This window comes from Pristis pectinata, chromosome 7 (assembly GCF_009764475.1).
Source record: "Pristis pectinata isolate sPriPec2 chromosome 7, sPriPec2.1.pri, whole genome shotgun sequence".
Lineage (NCBI taxonomy): Eukaryota > Metazoa > Chordata > Chondrichthyes > Rhinopristiformes > Pristidae > Pristis > Pristis pectinata.
The window spans coordinates 18755192-18773083 of NC_067411.1; the positions used below are offsets into that span (position 1 = coordinate 18755192).

The 17892-nt window shown below is 39.3% G+C and overlaps 1 protein-coding gene across 4 annotated transcripts in view; it reads left to right on the forward strand.

The window, feature by feature from the left end:
• The window catches only part of trappc11 (trafficking protein particle complex subunit 11), a 46102-nt gene extending 29352 nt beyond the window's left edge, over positions 1-16750 (forward strand). For 3 of the 4 annotated variants that reach the window (XM_052019414.1, XM_052019415.1, XM_052019416.1), the window contains exons 19-30: positions 2076-2231; positions 2523-2710; positions 3619-3767; positions 5967-6088; positions 7477-7596; positions 9466-9531; positions 10824-10980; positions 12918-13029; positions 13244-13335; positions 15609-15742; positions 15914-16081; positions 16264-16731. In XM_052019414.1, coding sequence (XP_051875374.1) covers positions 2076-2231; positions 2523-2710; positions 3619-3767; positions 5967-6088; positions 7477-7596; positions 9466-9531; positions 10824-10980; positions 12918-13029; positions 13244-13335; positions 15609-15742; positions 15914-16081; positions 16264-16308 — 1509 coding nt within the window. In that variant the 3' untranslated portion in view covers positions 16309-16731. Of the gene's footprint in view, positions 1-2075; positions 2232-2522; positions 2711-3618; positions 3768-5966; positions 6089-7476; positions 7597-9465; positions 9532-10823; positions 10981-12917; positions 13030-13243; positions 13336-15608; positions 15743-15913; positions 16082-16263 lie in introns of all 4 variants that reach the window. The other variant, XM_052019417.1, reaches the window with a different exon arrangement.
• Positions 16751-17892: the final 1142 nt, after the last annotated feature.

Consider the following 17892-nt stretch of genomic DNA (forward strand, 5'->3'; position numbering starts at 1 on the left):
TGGTGGATAAGGAATCTCTTGAGATGGAGATGGTAAGATCATGGAAGGAGAGAGAGGTGTCAGAGATAATCCAAGTGAATTGGAGAGCAGGGTGAAAATTTGTGGCAAAATTTATGAAACTGTTGAGCTCTGCACAGGAACAAGAGGTGGCACCAGTGCAGTCATCAGTATAGCTGAGAAAGAGTTGAGGAATGGTGCCGGAGTAGGCTTGGAACAGAGAATGTTCAATGTAGCCAATGAAGAGGCAGGCATAGCTGGGGTCCATGCGAGTGCCCATAGCTACGTCCTCGGTCTGTAGAAAGTGAGAGGTATCGAAAGTGAAATTTTTAAGGGTGAGGACAAGTTCAGCCAGGTGGAGGAGAATGTTAGTGGAAGGGGACCAGTTCTGTCTCTGGTCAAGAAAGAAGTGGACGACAGTGAGGCCGTCATGATGGAGAATGGAGGTATATAGGGACTGGACGTCCATGGTGAATATGAGGTTGTGCGTGCCGGAGAACTTAAAGCTATGGAAGAGTTGGAAAGCATGGACGTAGGTGAGAAGGGATTGGACTGGGGGGGGGGGGGGGGGGGGCGGAGACAGGAGAGTGTCCAGGTATGAGGATACGAGGTCCATGGGGCAAGAGCACGCAAAGACAATAGGTCTGTTTGGACAGTGCATCTTGTGGATTTTGGAGAGGAGATAGAAGCGGGCAGTCCTAGGTTGCGCTACTATCATGTTGGTAGCTGTGGGGGGGGGGGGGGGGGGGAGATCTCCTGAAGTGATGAGGTCAGTGATGGTGTGGGAGATAATGTTCTGGTGGTCTTTGGTGGAATCATGATTCAAGGATAGGTAGGAGGAAGTGTCTGAGAGTAGGTCTCCTTACATTTGACCCATGCCCCGGTGGATCTGCTCTCCCCTCCTCCCCCGCACCTGTCTATCACTATCTCTTACCTGCATCTACCTATCACCACCTATCGCCTCCCTTCTTTTGTCCACCTATCACTGCTCTGTTTTTCCCTCCTATATATTGGGCTTCCCTTTTTCCTACCTTCAGTCCTGAAGAAAAGTCCTGACCTGAAACATTGACCGCCTGCTTTTCTCCATGGATGCTGCCTGGCTGTCTGAATTCCTGTGGCATCATAGTGTTTTTCATCTAGATTTCAGCATCTGCAGCCCTTTGTTTCTCAAGGTATATGGCATATTTGCCTTCATCAGTTGGCATGTCGAGTATAAAACTCAGTCATGTTGCAGCTATGTAAAACTGGTTAGGCCACATTTGGAGTATTGTGTGCACTTCTAGTCTCCATACTACAATAGCATCTGGAGACTTTGGAGAGGGTGCAGAAGAGGTTCACCAGGATGTTACTGGATTAGAGAGTATTAGCTATAAGGAGAAGTTAGACAAACTTGAATTGTCTTCTTTTGGGTGTCAGAGGCTGAGGGGCAACCAGATAGAAGTGTATAAGATTATGAGAGGCATAGATAGGGTAGGGTATTTTTCCCAGGGTAGAAATGTCAAATCAGAGAGGGCATAGCTTAAGGTGAGGGGGGGGGAGTTTAAAGGAGACTTATGAGGCAAGTTTTTTTTTTATATACACAGAGTGATGGGTGCCTGGAATATGCTACCAGGGTTGGTGGTAGAGGCAGATATGATAGCAGTGCTTAAGAAGCATTTATACAGACACATGAACAGGCAGGAATGGAGGGATGTTGACCATGTGTAGGCAGATGGGATTAGTTTAAATTGACATCATAGCACAGACATAGTGGGCTGAAGGGCTTGTTCCTGTGCTGTACTGTTCTGTGTTCTACCTTGCATGCATTTGAGGGAGTATTCCTAAGCTTTCAGTTTCATGAGCAACTTTAGCTAGCAGCCACTTTATCAGCTGCCTCCTGTGTTTAACCTATTCACCTCAACCACACTTTGTGAAAGAGAATTCCATATTCCAACCACTCTGTAAGGGAAGCCCTTAATCATGGATTCCGTACATCGTGTAGCTGACCAAAACAGGCCTGACCTCCTGTCCTTGAATGTCAGACCTAATTTCAGTCTCCATTTATTTTGCTATGACATTTATATTTTGTTTACTTAAAGGAGTACAACCAGTACTGTGTGGTAGAAGAAATCTATCAAACATCTGACATTCTGGAAGCCTCGTCCCAGGGCACCATGTGCTTAGTTCCTGGTAAAACTAGACAATATGTATTCAAATTCGTTGCTAGGACTGAAGATGTTGGAAAGAAGGTGGAGGTAATTTTTTTTATGCAGGCTGTTTCAAAACATTTTTTAAATGACCTTTGTGAACCAAAATTGTAGGTTGTAGTAAATGCATAGTTTATGATGAATCTTGTTTTAAAAAAACAATGTACTGTTTGAATTGTTCATATTATGATGTTAAATGGTAATTGTTTTATCATTTCAAAAGTTCCATGATTGCTTTGTTTTTCTGGTGCAAATAATACCAAAAATCATCTTAAAAGTATTTACTGAATGAGTTATGATGCGAGAATTTTCAGGGGGTTATGTTTCTGTATTCCTTAGATTACATCTGTAGACCTTGTGCTTGGTACTGACACTGGTAGGTGTGTGATACTGAACTGGAGGGGTGGTGGGGGCGATGCTGCATCGTGCCAGGAGGCCTTGCAAGCCAGTCGATCCTTTAAACGACGACCAAAGCTGCCAGATAATGAAGTGTGCTGGGACAGCATTACAATACAAGCAAGCACTATGTGAGTATAAGAAAGGGTTGGTTTGTTTATTACAATGAAAGCTACTAAGAACACCTGTCATACTATGTCACAGTGAAAGAGCACTTAAGTTAATCTACAGTTGCTTTGTTATTGTTGCATTATAATTGTAAAATGTAGAATTGATGTTAAAGAATTTGGTCAAGGAAAGATGGTGTTTACTTTCTTACTGACATAATACTTACTTTCAGGATGAAATAAATTGTAATAGATGTGCATTATCAGCCTATATTTCAAACTTATTTTCTTAGTCATGAAGCTGCATTAGAATGTGTTTGTCCAAATCTTCAGTGTCTTTGTGAGCCTCGTAGAGATGGCAGAATTTTGCTCAAGTGATGTCAAATGAACATTATACCCAAAACTGGTCCATCAAACGAAATGTTTCAGCACCCTAGTTCTAAGTAGTGTTAACTTGAGTGTTGGAATGGCAAAACTCTTCGTGCAGTTTGCTAATTCAATTGCTACATGTGTAGAAAATATTGTGTACCTGTTACTGGGCAAATCTCTTGCATCATAACTATATCCAGATCCCAGCAGAAGACATTACAATGTGGCCATGTTTTGTTTTGGGGGGGGCATGAGTTGTTTCTGTGGCACAATCAAGATAATTTGTCCAGTTCAGTAATGCAGTGGTGAATTTTCTCCATTTTCCCTGATTTTTCAGGTGGGGGGAATGAAGAGTTTTCTGGTATTTTGAGCAGTTTAAGTTGGACAAGTTCCCTTGCAGAAATTCACCCCTATGAGTTTTATAAGTAAACTGCTGATCCCCATGACCTGTGTTCTGTGTTGATCTACTTCTGTGAAGCTTTGAATTGAGTCCTTGCAGCTTAAAATGTTCCTTTCTGTCAACCATCAATTGTTATCATGATTTTTCTTTTTTGTAATTGAAGGGTGATTTCTCGAGTTCCAAGATTATTGGTACATTTGCGCCATGAGCCACCTACATTGACCAATGAAATGTATTGCTTAGCAATCACTGTTCAGTCAGAAGAGGTCACCACTGCAAGGGATGTGAAGCTCACAGCGGGTTTAAAACCAGGTATGAGTCTCTGAGATGAAGCAATGTAGCATTATCAGAATCTATGTAATCTGCCTGATATGTGGTGGAGCTAATTAATACCTTGCATTAAGGTTGGCCTATTACTATTAAGATTTGATTATTGTAAGAAAGTAATTTTTCCATTGAGAGTAAAAGTGATGCTGGCATCGTTTGCTGTTTGTGAATGAGTAACTTGGACAGATGCTCTTTGAGTGTACAACTAAACATGGAAATCTGGTAGTTATGGTCCATATTGGCCTGCTTTTCCATAGCCTTACTGTTAAAATTGCACTGAAATGTGAAGAGCTTGAATTTGCCACACTTATCCACTAAACACTCTGAAGAATGTTAGGGCTGTCATATTCATCTGCAAGTGAATGTTTTACTATAAGATAACTCGTAAGTTGTCAAGTAACCTCACTATGTCTACACATAATATTCAATCATTTCAGAATTAGATGCTTAGGTTTTTAAATGTTAAATTAATTATTTTGAATGCCTCATTTGATTCCACTGTTCTTCCTAGGTTGGTATCAGCTGCTCATTTGACCACTGGATTAAATCCAAATCAGTGAACTGCTTTAGGAAAAAAGCAATAGTCCCCACACCAACTTTACCGCACAACCTGCATTCCTTAAATGATTGTATATTGCTTTCTTACCCATATCTAAATTCAGTATTCGTTTATCTTTGATCTGAGTTTAACTAAAACTAATTTCCACCCATTATATGAAAATACTCCCTAATTGCACTCTTGAATTGCCCCTTTTGAATTTTAAGGTTTTAATTCTCATCCCCTGCCCCACCCTCTGTTGGAGTTTCAGATAAACAGGATTAGGCTTATTCTATTGACACTATCTCTCTTTCAGTCTGGAAGACTGGGATAGTACTTGGTTTCAAAGGCAGTTTTACACCATCTGACCAGTTGTCATCTTTGGAATTGGTCAATCTTTCCTTTTAACCCATTTATCAGTTCTTTGCATTTACCCTTGCCCCAATTCCTCCTCAGAATTTTATTGACTTCTAGTTTTTTTTAGGTCTAACTCTGAAATCTATTAAAGTTGAAGCACAATTTAGGTGGAGGGGATTTTATTCCCTAAAGTATCAATGTATATCCTTTACAAGGAATTGACAGGAGAGTTCTTTTATCTTGTTATCTCTAGTTAATATTGCTGCCTCAGTTCCCCTCTAATTTGGCTCCAATAAGATGCTTCTTTAAAGCATTCTTTTTAACTGAGTCTTTGATTACAGCATTTCTTTTCATGGCTGGATATGATATTTTGGAAGGTAACATATACTAAAGAGGATAAAGGAGGTATTCCAGAGCTTAGGTCCGAGGCAGCTGAAGGTGCCCTATTGATACAATTAAATTTAGAGATATGCGAGGGGCTAGAAGGTGAAGGAGTGCAGACATTTTGTAGGGCTGAAAGAGATTAGAAGGTATAAGACTTGAAATCAATTAAGAATTTTAAAACAGAATTCTTGTTGAAGAACCAACAACTGTCATTTAGTTCGTGATTTTTGTTTAAATATCGTAAAATATACTTCACAGTGGTATTGGTAAGCAGAATTTGTTTCACACTGGGATGATCAGGGAATAAGGTTTGGTGTAAGTCAAGCAGAGAACTGCATGCAATTATGTTTATGAATAATGCTTGGTAGAAGTACAGCCAAGAGAGCCAACAGCAGATAAGCTGAAACAGGGCCCAAAATGGGAGATGTTACGAAAGTGACAAACAAATTACTACTGTAAACTGAAGTGAATTATTTCCTTAACAAGGATATTTGCATTCCAGGCAGTAATTTTAATTGCCCTAAACCCTCCAAATGCAGGCATCTATAAATCTGATGCTGCACTTAATGGCATTTATCTGGTGCATTCTTAAATGCATGCATCATATACAACTAATTATTATCATATTGTTATTGTTAATCAGACAAATTTCTTTGAATATGTGCCTGCGTGGATCTGAAACTCCTTCTTTCTCCTTGCCGTATGGGATACAACAAGAGTATATTTGGTAACTAAAGGAGAAATAGGTATGGGCTTACCTGTATTGAGAACACTGATTAAAAAAATAGTCATGTCTGAGTTAATGATTTGAGTCTTTTATCTGAAAAGGCTGCTTGCTGCAATGAACCTTATCAGGTTTCTGTGAGTCAACAGTGAAAATTGTGTTCTGTTTGTATCATTTTCAGGTCAGGATGCCAACCTCACTCAGACAACTCACATAACCCTTGATGGTACTGAAATGTGTGATGACTCTTGTCCTGCTTTGATGCCAGATATTCCTGTTGGAGACTTGCTCCCAGGGGAAAAGGTAAACCTGCTCAACAGACTTGTACGTGAAGCAGAGATGATAATAGAAGTGAAGAGAGCAGGACCAATTGAGTGACATGTACCATAGTTGAGGAACCTCTTGGAGCTGTGAATTTTTGGCTATGAAATTTAAGTAAAAATCAAGAGCTTAACTTGCTCTTTGACCAGATTTTACTTTGCTGATTAATTTCTCACCACATGGCAATCGAGGTGAAAATGACTTAAAGAGCAACTCAGCCATACATCGTGGGTTTATTAACCAGTGTCAATGTAATGTGTTATTCAGTTCAAGCATTTGTCTCAACACTTATGTTCACTGTTATCTACAGTTCTTTCAGCTCACCCTTTTTCTTCTAAGAAATAGCTCATTATTTAGTAAGGTTTGTTCCATGCAATGTTCATCATATGTAGGGAAGCAGTAAATTGGAAACTTTGGAATTAGAGTTTATGCATTGAACAAATGAACATTCTGACCATCTTATTTAGTTATCATTTGCACAGACTCCCTTGGATATTGCATTGCCAAGGTCAACTTCTCGATGCCTGTAGGTTACTTAAATATCAGTGATTGTCTACGTATTTGGCAATCTTTTTTTGATTTTTTTTCTCTAGTAGTTTCTGTCCATGCCATTTTAGTGAGTTTTTAACATCTGAATGTTTCTTTGGCTTCTGCTGGTCGTTTTTATATTCGGGTGACTGCCTCTGCATCTACTTTGTTAAACCCAAAGATGTGCTGGTGGGTTAACTGGCTACTGTAAGTTGTCCCTAGTGTCGGTATGTGGCAATGTATCAAAGGAGAGCTTGAGAGCATGAGTTGAAGGTGTAGAGGAAAGTGAGGAGATGGGAAATGGGACTGGAATTTCACTGCTGGCAGAGAAATCCCATCAGTCCCATTCTTCAGTTGGTTATCCTCCTGGGTCAATATAATTAAGCAAATAAACTTTACAAAAGTGATTCACCTTTTAACACCACATGCAGAAAGTTATTCATTTAGATATTGTGAAAATTTTTTATCCATTTTGTGATGAGCTTTATGCATCCCTTATTCTGAAATAATGGCTAGATTTTGTTAATTAAAAGCTGCTACTGATGATTAATGAAAACCTAAAAGAATTCCAACTTGAGTGGCCATAATAATAGAAAAAAAGATGAAGCATTAATGGATCTGTTCTGTTTATATACTCCTTTGAATACTCTCTTAATGCTGAGGTTGTGTTGACAGAAAGCTTGCAGAATTTCTAAGCTGCTGCCCAAGTTCTCAACAAATCTCCTTAGGCAGAAGTTTAATTTTTAAGTAAAATCATTAACTTCATAAATTGTTTTACTTTGCATGACTTTTAATAACACTGATATATTTAATCTTAGCCTAATTATTTAAATCTTGCATAGGTGGAGAAGCCTCTTTACATCAGATGTGGACAAGTTGGAACAAGAGTTTTTTTGGTTCATGTCTCTTATGTTGTTACTACAGTTGTTGAAGGCAAGGAAATCATTTGCAAATGTCATAAGGTTGGTGATTTTCTAAATCTTCCTGAAGTTGTAGTTGTATTGGCTTTTCTTTTCCATGTTAATCTTTTTGAAGGACAATGCATTTTTAAATGTACTATTAAAAATGCCACTCTGACCTTGAGTCACTGGGCATGGGTTCAAAATTCTCCCGTGGATGGTACTATCTTGAAGAAAGGCAGGTTGTATTCTTGCTATTTTCCTGTACAATATTTATCCCTTAAATAACATTACTAAACTGGCTTGTCAACACATTGTCATTGGCTCTTTGCACAAATTGACAGCCCTATTCCCTATAAAACAGCAATGACTATCCCTTGAAAGTACATAATTGTCAGCAAACCCTTTGAAGTTGTGAATGGCCCCATTTAACTTCAAGCTTTTCCTTATATCCCTGCTTATGATGTTGAGTGCAACTCACAGCTTGGTTTATGAACGTTCAAGCTACCCAATTTTGGTGCTAATTCTATCCCTATCCAATACTAAGAATTGGTCAGAATGTTTAACTGGAAATTCTAAAAGCAATGTGGTAGAAGAGTTGGGATGTCTTGTTGCAGGTGTATAAAGCATTGGTTAGATTACACTTGAGTATTATGTACGGTTCTGGTTGCCACTACTAGAGTGCTGTGATAGCAATAGAGAGAGTGCAGAGGAGATTCACCAGGGTGTTGCCTAGGATGGAGGACTGCAGTTATAAGGATAGGATAAATAGTCAGAATCTTTTTCTCTGGGCAAGGGAGTCTAAAACTAGAGGGAACAGGTTTAAGGTGAGAGGGGAGAAATTTAAAGGAGGGGTTTTTCCACACAGAGGATGGTGACTATCTGGAACGAGCAGCCACAGGAGGTGATGGAGGGAGTTACAGTTACATCATTTAAAAGGCATTTGGACAGGTACTTGTACAGGAACGGCATTGAGGGGATGGGCCTAATACAGGCAAATGGGAGTAGCGTAGATAGGCATCATAGTCGGCATAGACAAGATGGATTGAAAGGGCCCATTTCCTTGCTGTACGATTCTATGATTTTATGAATGCAAGGTCCAGTTGTCTAAACATGGTATTCAAATTTGCCTTTTTGAAGAAATACTAAATGTAGATCTTAACAATTTTTAGTATATATAAAATCCAAAGAGATGGTAATACAAATTGGAAAAACAAACTGTTGGAGAAACTCATTGGGTCGAGCAGTATCTGGGTTGGGGGGTGGGGGGTCGCGGCAGGGTAGAAATTGCTGGTTTCAGGTTGAAACCCTGCATCAGGAAGTGTTTTTGAGGCACAAAACCAGGCATGATTTTACTGAATGACTGAAGAGGCTCAAGGACTGATGAAATCTTGAGCCAAAACGTCAACAGTTCCTTCCCCATCCACTACATGCTGCTTGACCTGCTGAGTTCCTCCAGCAGTTTTTTTATTGATCCAGATTCTTGCATTTTCAGTCTCTTGTGTCTCCATAGAAATACAAATATTTGATTTCAAGACTTGGTCATATGGTAGATAAACAGCATTTCTGTATTACTGAATTATTACTGTCAGTGTTAAAATGGTGTCTGAAATTTTAAACCTTCAAAAGTGAAGTGTAATTTTGAATCTCAGACCCCTAAATATTTCTGCATTATTTTTACAAAGTTAGTTCCAATGAAAATCTTTGTGGAAATTCTGCTTCAGGTAATAAAGGCAATTGGATATATACTTGAAAACTAATTTGCAGCCTTACAGTGAAGAAGCTCGGTTATGGGACTAAATTGAACCCTCTTTCAAAGAGCTGGCACAAGCTTGATGGGTTGAATGGCCTCCTACCATAATATTTGATTCTAGGTCTGTTTCGTAACTGGTAAGAGCGTTGAAACGTTTATAAAATCTTTTCACCTTTTAGGATGAGACCATCACTATTGAAACAGTGGTTCCATTTGATGTTACTGCAAAGTTTGTTTCTACAAAAGTAAGTGCAACAGTAATTTTTTTATTTGTTTTGACTTTAAAGTGGAAAAAGCTTTAAACCACTTTCGAAGGGCACTGAGGATCTGCTTATCAATTCTAGGAAAACCCCATTCATTCCCTCTGTGCTTCTCTTGACTTTTTGATTGTTTTTTTTTCTGTTCAGCTAATTTTTCTTGAGGGGAAATGCTTCATAATATCCATAAAATAGATGCACGTTTATAAGTGTGTAACTTTATATTTGGCAGCCAGAACTGATTCTCAGTGTTGTGTAGTGAGAGAAAGTGCTGGAGACAAGTGCATTTCTACCCAGCCTGCTCCTCGAGCTGGAAAATGTCATGCTGTGTTGACAATGAGTGACTGAAGTGTTGACAGATAAACCTCAGCATATGATAAAAGAATTAATGGTGCTCAATCAAAATCAACACTGTTTATTTACATAAGTAAACATTTTTTTCACCTGACTATTTCTTCATGTTGAGAAGATTGTTTTACTTATTTGTGGGATATGGGTGACACTGGCTATGCTGGTATTTATTGTTTCTGAACTGCCTGTCTTGCTAGTTGCTACAAACACTTTAGAACCTCATCTAAGTGATAGTATTTCAAAAGTAGTCAGCAGGGCTCAATGTGGAGCAAGTCTGTTGCTCATAATCACACACAGTATTGGCACTGTTGACTTAAGGAAACCATTTTGGAATCATTAAATGATAGACGTGAAAGTGTGGCCAGAAAGTGCAGGCCAGTTTAAATCTTTGCCCTCGTGTATTTTGAGGATCTTTTAGATGCAAAAGTAATAATTAAGATGTATTTTAAGATATTTATTAGTCACATGTACATCGAAACACACAATGAAATGCGTCTTTTTGCATTACTGGGAATGTGCTGGGGCAGCCCGCAAGTGTCGCCATTCTTCCGGCGCCAACATAGCATGCCCACAGCTCCTAACCCATTTGTCTTTGGAATGTGGAAGGAAACCGGAGCACCCGGAGGAAACCCAGGCTGACATGGGAAGAACGTACAAAGTCCTTACAGACAGCAGCAGGAATTGTATGGATATATAATTTAAAAAAAATAAAAATGTATGAAAATTGAAACTTTTTTGATCTTCTCAAATTCTGTGGTAGCGTAGCCAAGATTTACTTTTTTTAATGGCTGTTAAAGTTATTTCCAAATTATTCCCTTCGAAACAAGAAGTACATAATTTCTTGTATTACAGTAATATAATTGTGATGCACCAATTGTTTCATACATTTTAAATGCAATCCTCCTTTTGATTGGATGTATATTTTGCAGTTTGAACACATGGATCGGGTGTTTGCAGATATTCCATTCCTTTTGATGATGGACATCCTGAGTGCATCTCCATGGGCACTCACCATTGAAACCAGTAAGCTAGAACTTGCACCTTCCATGACTTCAGTTGACCAGATGGAATCGCAGTTGGCACAAGGTACAAATTGAAGGGCTTGTAGATGAAACTTTTTTTGGAGCTCATTTCTGTTTGTGAGTCTGACATGTTTTTCACTCCATTGAACCAAGGCTTTCACAAGCCACGTTGACTGGAGCTGAGTAAGTCCACATATGGGTTGACTCATTGCATTGAGGTATGAATTGATGCATTGCTTAGCATTTCCTGTCAGTGCTCTTAAACTCTCAAATGCCCACAACATAGTCTTCTAGCAATCTTGTATGGTACAAAAATTATGAAACCTGCACCAATAATTACTAAAGATTCACTGAAGAATATGGCCCCTTTGGGAAGCCTGGAAGTATAGTGGTTGTAATGGATGTCCACACCAATATTCAGAATATGTCTGATCAGTTATTTAGTTGGGACAGTTCATCATGTTATAAGCCTCTCCAGGGTAATATCACCACTTTCAACACCAGTCCCAAGCTCCTCTCCTTCTTTCTGCCTCAGCCCCGGCCTCACCCTGGATACCAAACCAGGCAAAAAAACCAACTCAGCACTTTAAAGTGTGTATTCTTGCTTAGTTTATTATCCTAACCAAGTGTGTGGTAAATGCAAATTCCCAAAGTGGGTAATGTTGGGATTAGGTCAAGTTTTAAAAATCTTAAATCTGACCCCAACCTGAAAATGGGATTAGTTTACATGTTAACTATAAATTGAGCTGGCCTTGGGAAGCTGAAGGGATGCTTGATTACTTTGATAAAAGGCAAGTTTCTCTGTGGCTGAGAAGTGCTTTCATCTGTTCATCTCCAGCTCACCTTCCTCAAACAAAAAAACTTCAGTTTCAGACATGGGATCTCCCAAAGCACGAAACAATGCACTTCACCCCTGACCCGTCTCAACCCTCTGTGTAACCAGCTTCTGTTAATATTTGTGCATTGTGTTGCATTTATCCATGTTAAAGAACATCTGCTAGTTACAGGTGAATTATTGAATCACCTCTAGGTTTGGCTGCATTATGCTCTTCCTTACCGCAGGTTCTTGCATTTGTACTAATTTGTAAGCCACTCACAAAATTGTGGACAGTTTTTCACTGCCTTTTACCCAGTTCATTGCTTGAGCCATTGCTCTTTACCAATGGTCCCTACAAGACTTTACCAGTAAAGGTCTCTGAGCAGAATTAAAACTTTCAGCCACTATCTTTTCTACAGAATCCAAATTCTATCTGTTAGTCCCATAGAATCTGATCTTCCTATTGGGCTTAATAAGCATTGGAGCAGTTTGGAAGTGTATCTACTGTTGTATTGTAACTGAACTTGAAACTTTGGCATGTTCAGCTCCTACAAACAGCAACATGTTAATGACCAGACAATTCACGTTTGTGTCAGGGATAAAGATTGGCCATGGGATAAGGCCCAGTTTTTCTTTGAAATAGCAGCATGGAATTTTGTTTTTTGCATTCGACAGAGAGCAGAGAGGTCTGTGGCTTACCGTCACATCTGTTAGATGGAATCTCCAGTATTGCTGAACTCCATCAGTACTACATGGAAACGTCACCTTAGATTTTTATGCTCAGCTCTCTGTCGTGGGACTTGAACCCACCATTTTGTATTTGATGCAAGGATGCTAATTAATCCACTATACAGCATCTCCAGCTGGAACTGCAGATATGTGGAGAGCGATGGGAATAATGTAAATCCAAGTGCTAACACCTGAAAAATAATAGTCTCATACTCCCATTGGAAACCATAGCGCTCTTTTGGGAAGGGAGTGGGGGTGGGTGTGTTATGGCAAAATATTGGCAAAGTCTGTTTTATTAATAAAGGATTACTTGTTCAACCTGAGGGTTTGTCATCTTCTGGCCGAAAATAAGAGCTGAGTAACAATTATTCAATGATTAATGGAAATTAAAACAAGATCATTGTGATTTCATGTTTTGGTACATTACTTGCCATTTAAAACTATTATTTGTCCAGTGATTTTACAGACGGGAGAAAGTGCCAGTGAATGCTTCTGTCTGCAGTGTCCGCCAGCACCAACCAATCAGAGTGGAGTTCCTTCAGGTCGTTATATCATCTCCTGGAAAAGGTAAAGTGTATTTATTCAGAACAGTGCTTTGAGCTTGGTTCCAGTTATGAAAGCCAATTTTTTTTAATACTGATAAATGTATAAAATTGTCAAAAATATTGATGCAGAACCATTCCTGTAGTTTGGTAATGGGAAAGTTGTATTGTTCAAATCAAAACACAACACCAATGTTCCTAAACGATTACTAACGTACCTTTGTTTGGTATTTTGAAAGGACCTCTGCTGCTAAAAGTGTACCTGTTGTCAACACGGTGATTACATTGCCACATGTAATTGTGGAGGCAATTCCACTCTATGTTCATGCAGGTAAAGTGAATCATGCATTTGTAAGTAACATTATGCTTTATTGTTGAATGTAGAATGCAGGAGCAAAGCCACAATTGATGATGTCTAGAACTAACAAACTGAGTACAATTTCCAAAGATGGAAGCAAATGCAGATGTATTATTGAAAGAGTTAATATCTGAAGAAGTAAATGCCAATTCCTATATCATTGCTATTAAAATTCCATAGAACTGCAGCACAGGAACAAGCCCTTTGGCCGATGATGTCGGCGCTGACCATGATGTCAATCTAAACAAATCCCATCTGCCTGCACATGGTCTATATCCCTCCATTCCCTGCCTGCTCATGTGCCTGTCTAAATGCCTCTTAAATGTTGCTCTTGTATCTGCTTCCACCACCTCCCCTGGCAGTGCCTTCCAGGCATATCACACTCTGCCTCCTTTAACTTTTCCTCCTAACGTTAAATCTATGCCCTCTAGTATTCGACATTTCTACCCTAGGGTAAAAGTCACTGACTTTCTACCCAATTTATGCCTCTCATAATTTTATATATTTTTGTCAGGTTGTCCTTCAGCCTCCAATGGTCCAGAGAAAACAATTCAAGTTTGTTCAAGCCCTCCTTTCAACTAATACACTCTAATCCAGGCAACATCCTAGTGAATCTCTCCTGCACCCTCTTCTAAGCCTCCACATCCTTTCTGTAATGCCATGACCAGAACATACTGATGTAGACTAACCAAAGTTCTATATAGCTGCAACACGACTTCCCAACGTTTATACTCAATACCCTGGCCAATAAAGGCAAGCATGTCATATGCTTTCTTTACCACCTATTCACTACTGTTGCCACTTTCAGGGAACTATGGATTTGCATCCCCAAGATCCCCCTCTGTCAATGCTCTTAAGTGTCCTGCCATTTATCATATACTTTCCTCGTACATTTGACCTTTCAACGTACACCTCACATTTGTCCAGATTAAGTTCCATCTGCCATTTCTCCACCCAAATTTTCAACTGATTCATATCATGCAGTACAACCTTCCTCACTATCCACAAGTCTGCCAATGTTTAAGTCATCTGCAACCTCACTAATCACCCCACCTATATTTTTGTCCAAATCATCTATCCATCACAAACAATAGAGGTCCCAGCACCACTGGTCATAGACCTCCAGTCAGAGAAACTCCCCTCCACCACTACTATCTGTCTTCTATGCCAAGGCGATTTTGAATCCAATCCATTGGATCCCATGTGCCTTAATCTCCTAGATCAGTCGACTGTGAAGAACCTTGTGAACTGCTTTAAAGTCCATGTAGACAACCTCCATTGCCCTACCCTCATCAATCATATGTCATTGTGAATGGCATTGCCCTACCCTCATCTCAAAAATGAAGATGATGAAGGTAGGGCAATCACGTTTGTAAGACATGACCTTCCCCACATAAAGCTATCCCTAATAAGTCCATGCTTTTTCAGATGCGAGTATATAGTATCCCTAATAATCTTCTCCAATAATTTCCCTACCACTGATGTATCGCAATAAAAATTTGGCATGCAAATTTGTAACAATTTTGTGCATTTGGCATAGTACTAAGTTAACCTGGAACTACGCACACATCTGACCAGCCCCTCTGCTTCACACCAGGTATAGCTGGTGTATCCAGTGCAGTCATAATCATTTGAATGGGGTTGCTGACTTTCATTCAAAGGTAAATGAAGCTTAGTGCTTTGTTATTTATTTTAAAGTAATATAAATGTTAATCTGGTCATCTGAGACACTTGGAGATGGCCTCCCCACAACATGAGCGGTCTGGAGGCCATCAGAGTAGTCCAGGTGCCTGCTCTCGGGATCCACTGGTTGAGGTGTACTTGTTTGTGGGTCAATCTGTAAGGAGGAGTACTGCTGTGGGAATGCTACAGGAGGCACAGAGAAGGCATGAGCTGGGTCAAGCATGATTACTCAGAAGCTACTACTGCAGAGATAACAGGAAGGGGACCCTGAGAAACACTATTCCTGGCAATAGCAAAAAATGAAGGAGTTGTTTGAAATCTGTAATTGTACTGGGGGACGGAGTTGGGGGGAGAGGGAGGAGATGGAGTGGAGTGGAGATTTGGAAGGTCATTTGTTGATTTCTATTTCTCTGTTTAAAATTCACTGTAAATTTTATCAGAGAAGTCTAATATGAAAATGTTATACATAAATATACATTGTTTTGCTTTAATGAAGGTATGTGTTGCCTTTTAAATTACATTGGAAAACCTGTCGCTAACCTTTTATTTTCTTTCTTTGAAAGATCTTCCTTCATTTGGCAGAGTTCGAGAGTCATTGCCAGTCAGATATTGGTTACAAAATAGGACCAAACTAGTGCAGGATGTGGAGATTTTTGTGGAGCCCAATGATGCATTCATGTTTTCTGGTCTTAAACAGGTACAATTTGTAGATAATATATTTTACCTAATTGAGCTGAAGATTAAGGGAAATAGGTGTAGATGTTTGTTGTTGTTGATAAATCAAATAATTATCCTAACAGTGTTTGCTTTGTTTCAGTTGTTAAAGTGGATTCCTTTTAAAACTGATTAGTTTTGCATTCTTTCTAAGATCCGGTTAAGGATTCTTCCAGACACTGAACAGGAGTTATTGTACAACTTCTATCCCCTCATGGCTGGGTACCAACAGCTCCCAGGTCTCAATATAAGCTTGCCCCGGTTTCCTGCAGTCTCCAACCAGCTATTGCGCAGGTTCCTGCCCACACACATTTTTGTAAAGGTATGCTGAAAATGAACACTTTTAAACTTATTGCACACCTGAGGTAAAGTTTATTAATGAAAATTCAATAAGAACTGCACAAGAGAGAATTCCTGCACAGTTTCTGAGAAAAAAAAGATGATCATTCCTAATAATTTTCAGGTGCCCGTTCTTAACTTTTTATACTTTTGCCTTCGTTTTAGCCACAGGGTCGACAAGCGGATGAAGTAATTGTTGTAGCTGCCTGACTGAGAACCTATTTTGAAGAATAAAACTTGCAAGTTTTGCAGCAAAAAAACGAAGTGGATAAACCAACACACTTGTTCATGGGTGTACAAAATGAAATGGCCATTTGAATTGGGGCTGCAGTATTTACAGCAGTTAAATATTTGACTGCCCAAAGTCGTACTTGCATACAAGCAGTCATAAACAGTTAATATTTCAAGTTGCTGAAATTAGTGTTCTGGAAACAAGTGTAGATTGATGATGAACCCAGAATTATTTTGAGAATGGAATGACATAATTGAGCTTTGTATTGTTCAAGTTCGGTGAGAAATGATCTTAGTGTTTGACAATACTTATTTTTATTCTGTTGTAAATTTTCCATTTATTGTCATCATGCAGCCGTGATTGACTATTTGACAGGAGGAGCTGCTACAAAATATCTTTCAGTAAATCATGTACATGTATGATTGGTGTGTGCGCATTATTTGATCAAATTACTCCAGCACCATTGGCTTGAAAATATATTGCCGTTCCTTCACCATCACAGAGTCAAACTCCTGGAACTCTGTCCCTCAGTATTGTGGGTATACCCACACCTCAAGGACTGCAGTGGTTCAAGAAGGCAACGCACCACCACGTTCTCGAGTGTAACTAGGGAGGGACAATTAAATGCTGGCTAAACCTGCATAGCCCACATCCTTTAAATGATTATTTAAAAAGAAAACTAGATTCAGTTTTTATTTTAGAAAATAATTTGTACTTTAGTTTTTCTTCTACTGGCCAGTTAACAGTTTTAAGTATCCAGTTTTTAAGTATCCAATTAAATACCTAAAAATGAGGACTCCTGAAGTTGCAAGAACTAAACTAATTAATCCAAATAGATTGTTAACCAGGTCACCATAAGAACAGTCTGCTCTTCATTAAGGAGTATTGAGGAATCTAAGTTTATAGGAACATACACATGGGCTGTCTTTCCCCCAACACTCTTTTCATGTGCATAATTACCAGTCCACTCTTTAAGAATAAAAAAAAGTAATTTGTTATTTACACTGATTACATGTAGGTATACCCCAAACATATCAAATAAAGAAAATGCTGGAAATACTCAGCAGGTCAGGCTGCATCTGTGGTAAGAGAGACGGAGTTAATGTTTCATATTGGAGATCCTTTGTCAGATCTGAAAGGGAGACAGAAGAAGCTTGTAAAGCTGCAGGTGGGGAGGAGGGGGGTCTTTGATAGGGTAAAACAGGGATGACCATAGGGATAATGTGTAAACAAGGTTATCTGGTCAGTGAGTGAATGGAAACAGAGAGAGAACATAGACAAAAGAATGTGGGAGTTGTAAAATGCAGAGCAGGAGAAAAAAAACCTCAGGTCAGGCTGGGTATGTCCTCTGATCCCAGAGAGAAAAGGCTGAGCTAATATTACAGATGCATGACTCATACAGAATGAGAAATCAAGTTACCTGAAGTTGTAAAATTTAGTATTTGAGTCCAGAAGGCTGCAACGTCCCCAGATGAAGTGCCGTTCCTCAAGGTTGCGTTGGGTTTCACTGACAGCACGGGATGCTACAGACTGAGAGGTTGGAGTGGGAGTGGGCTGGGGAA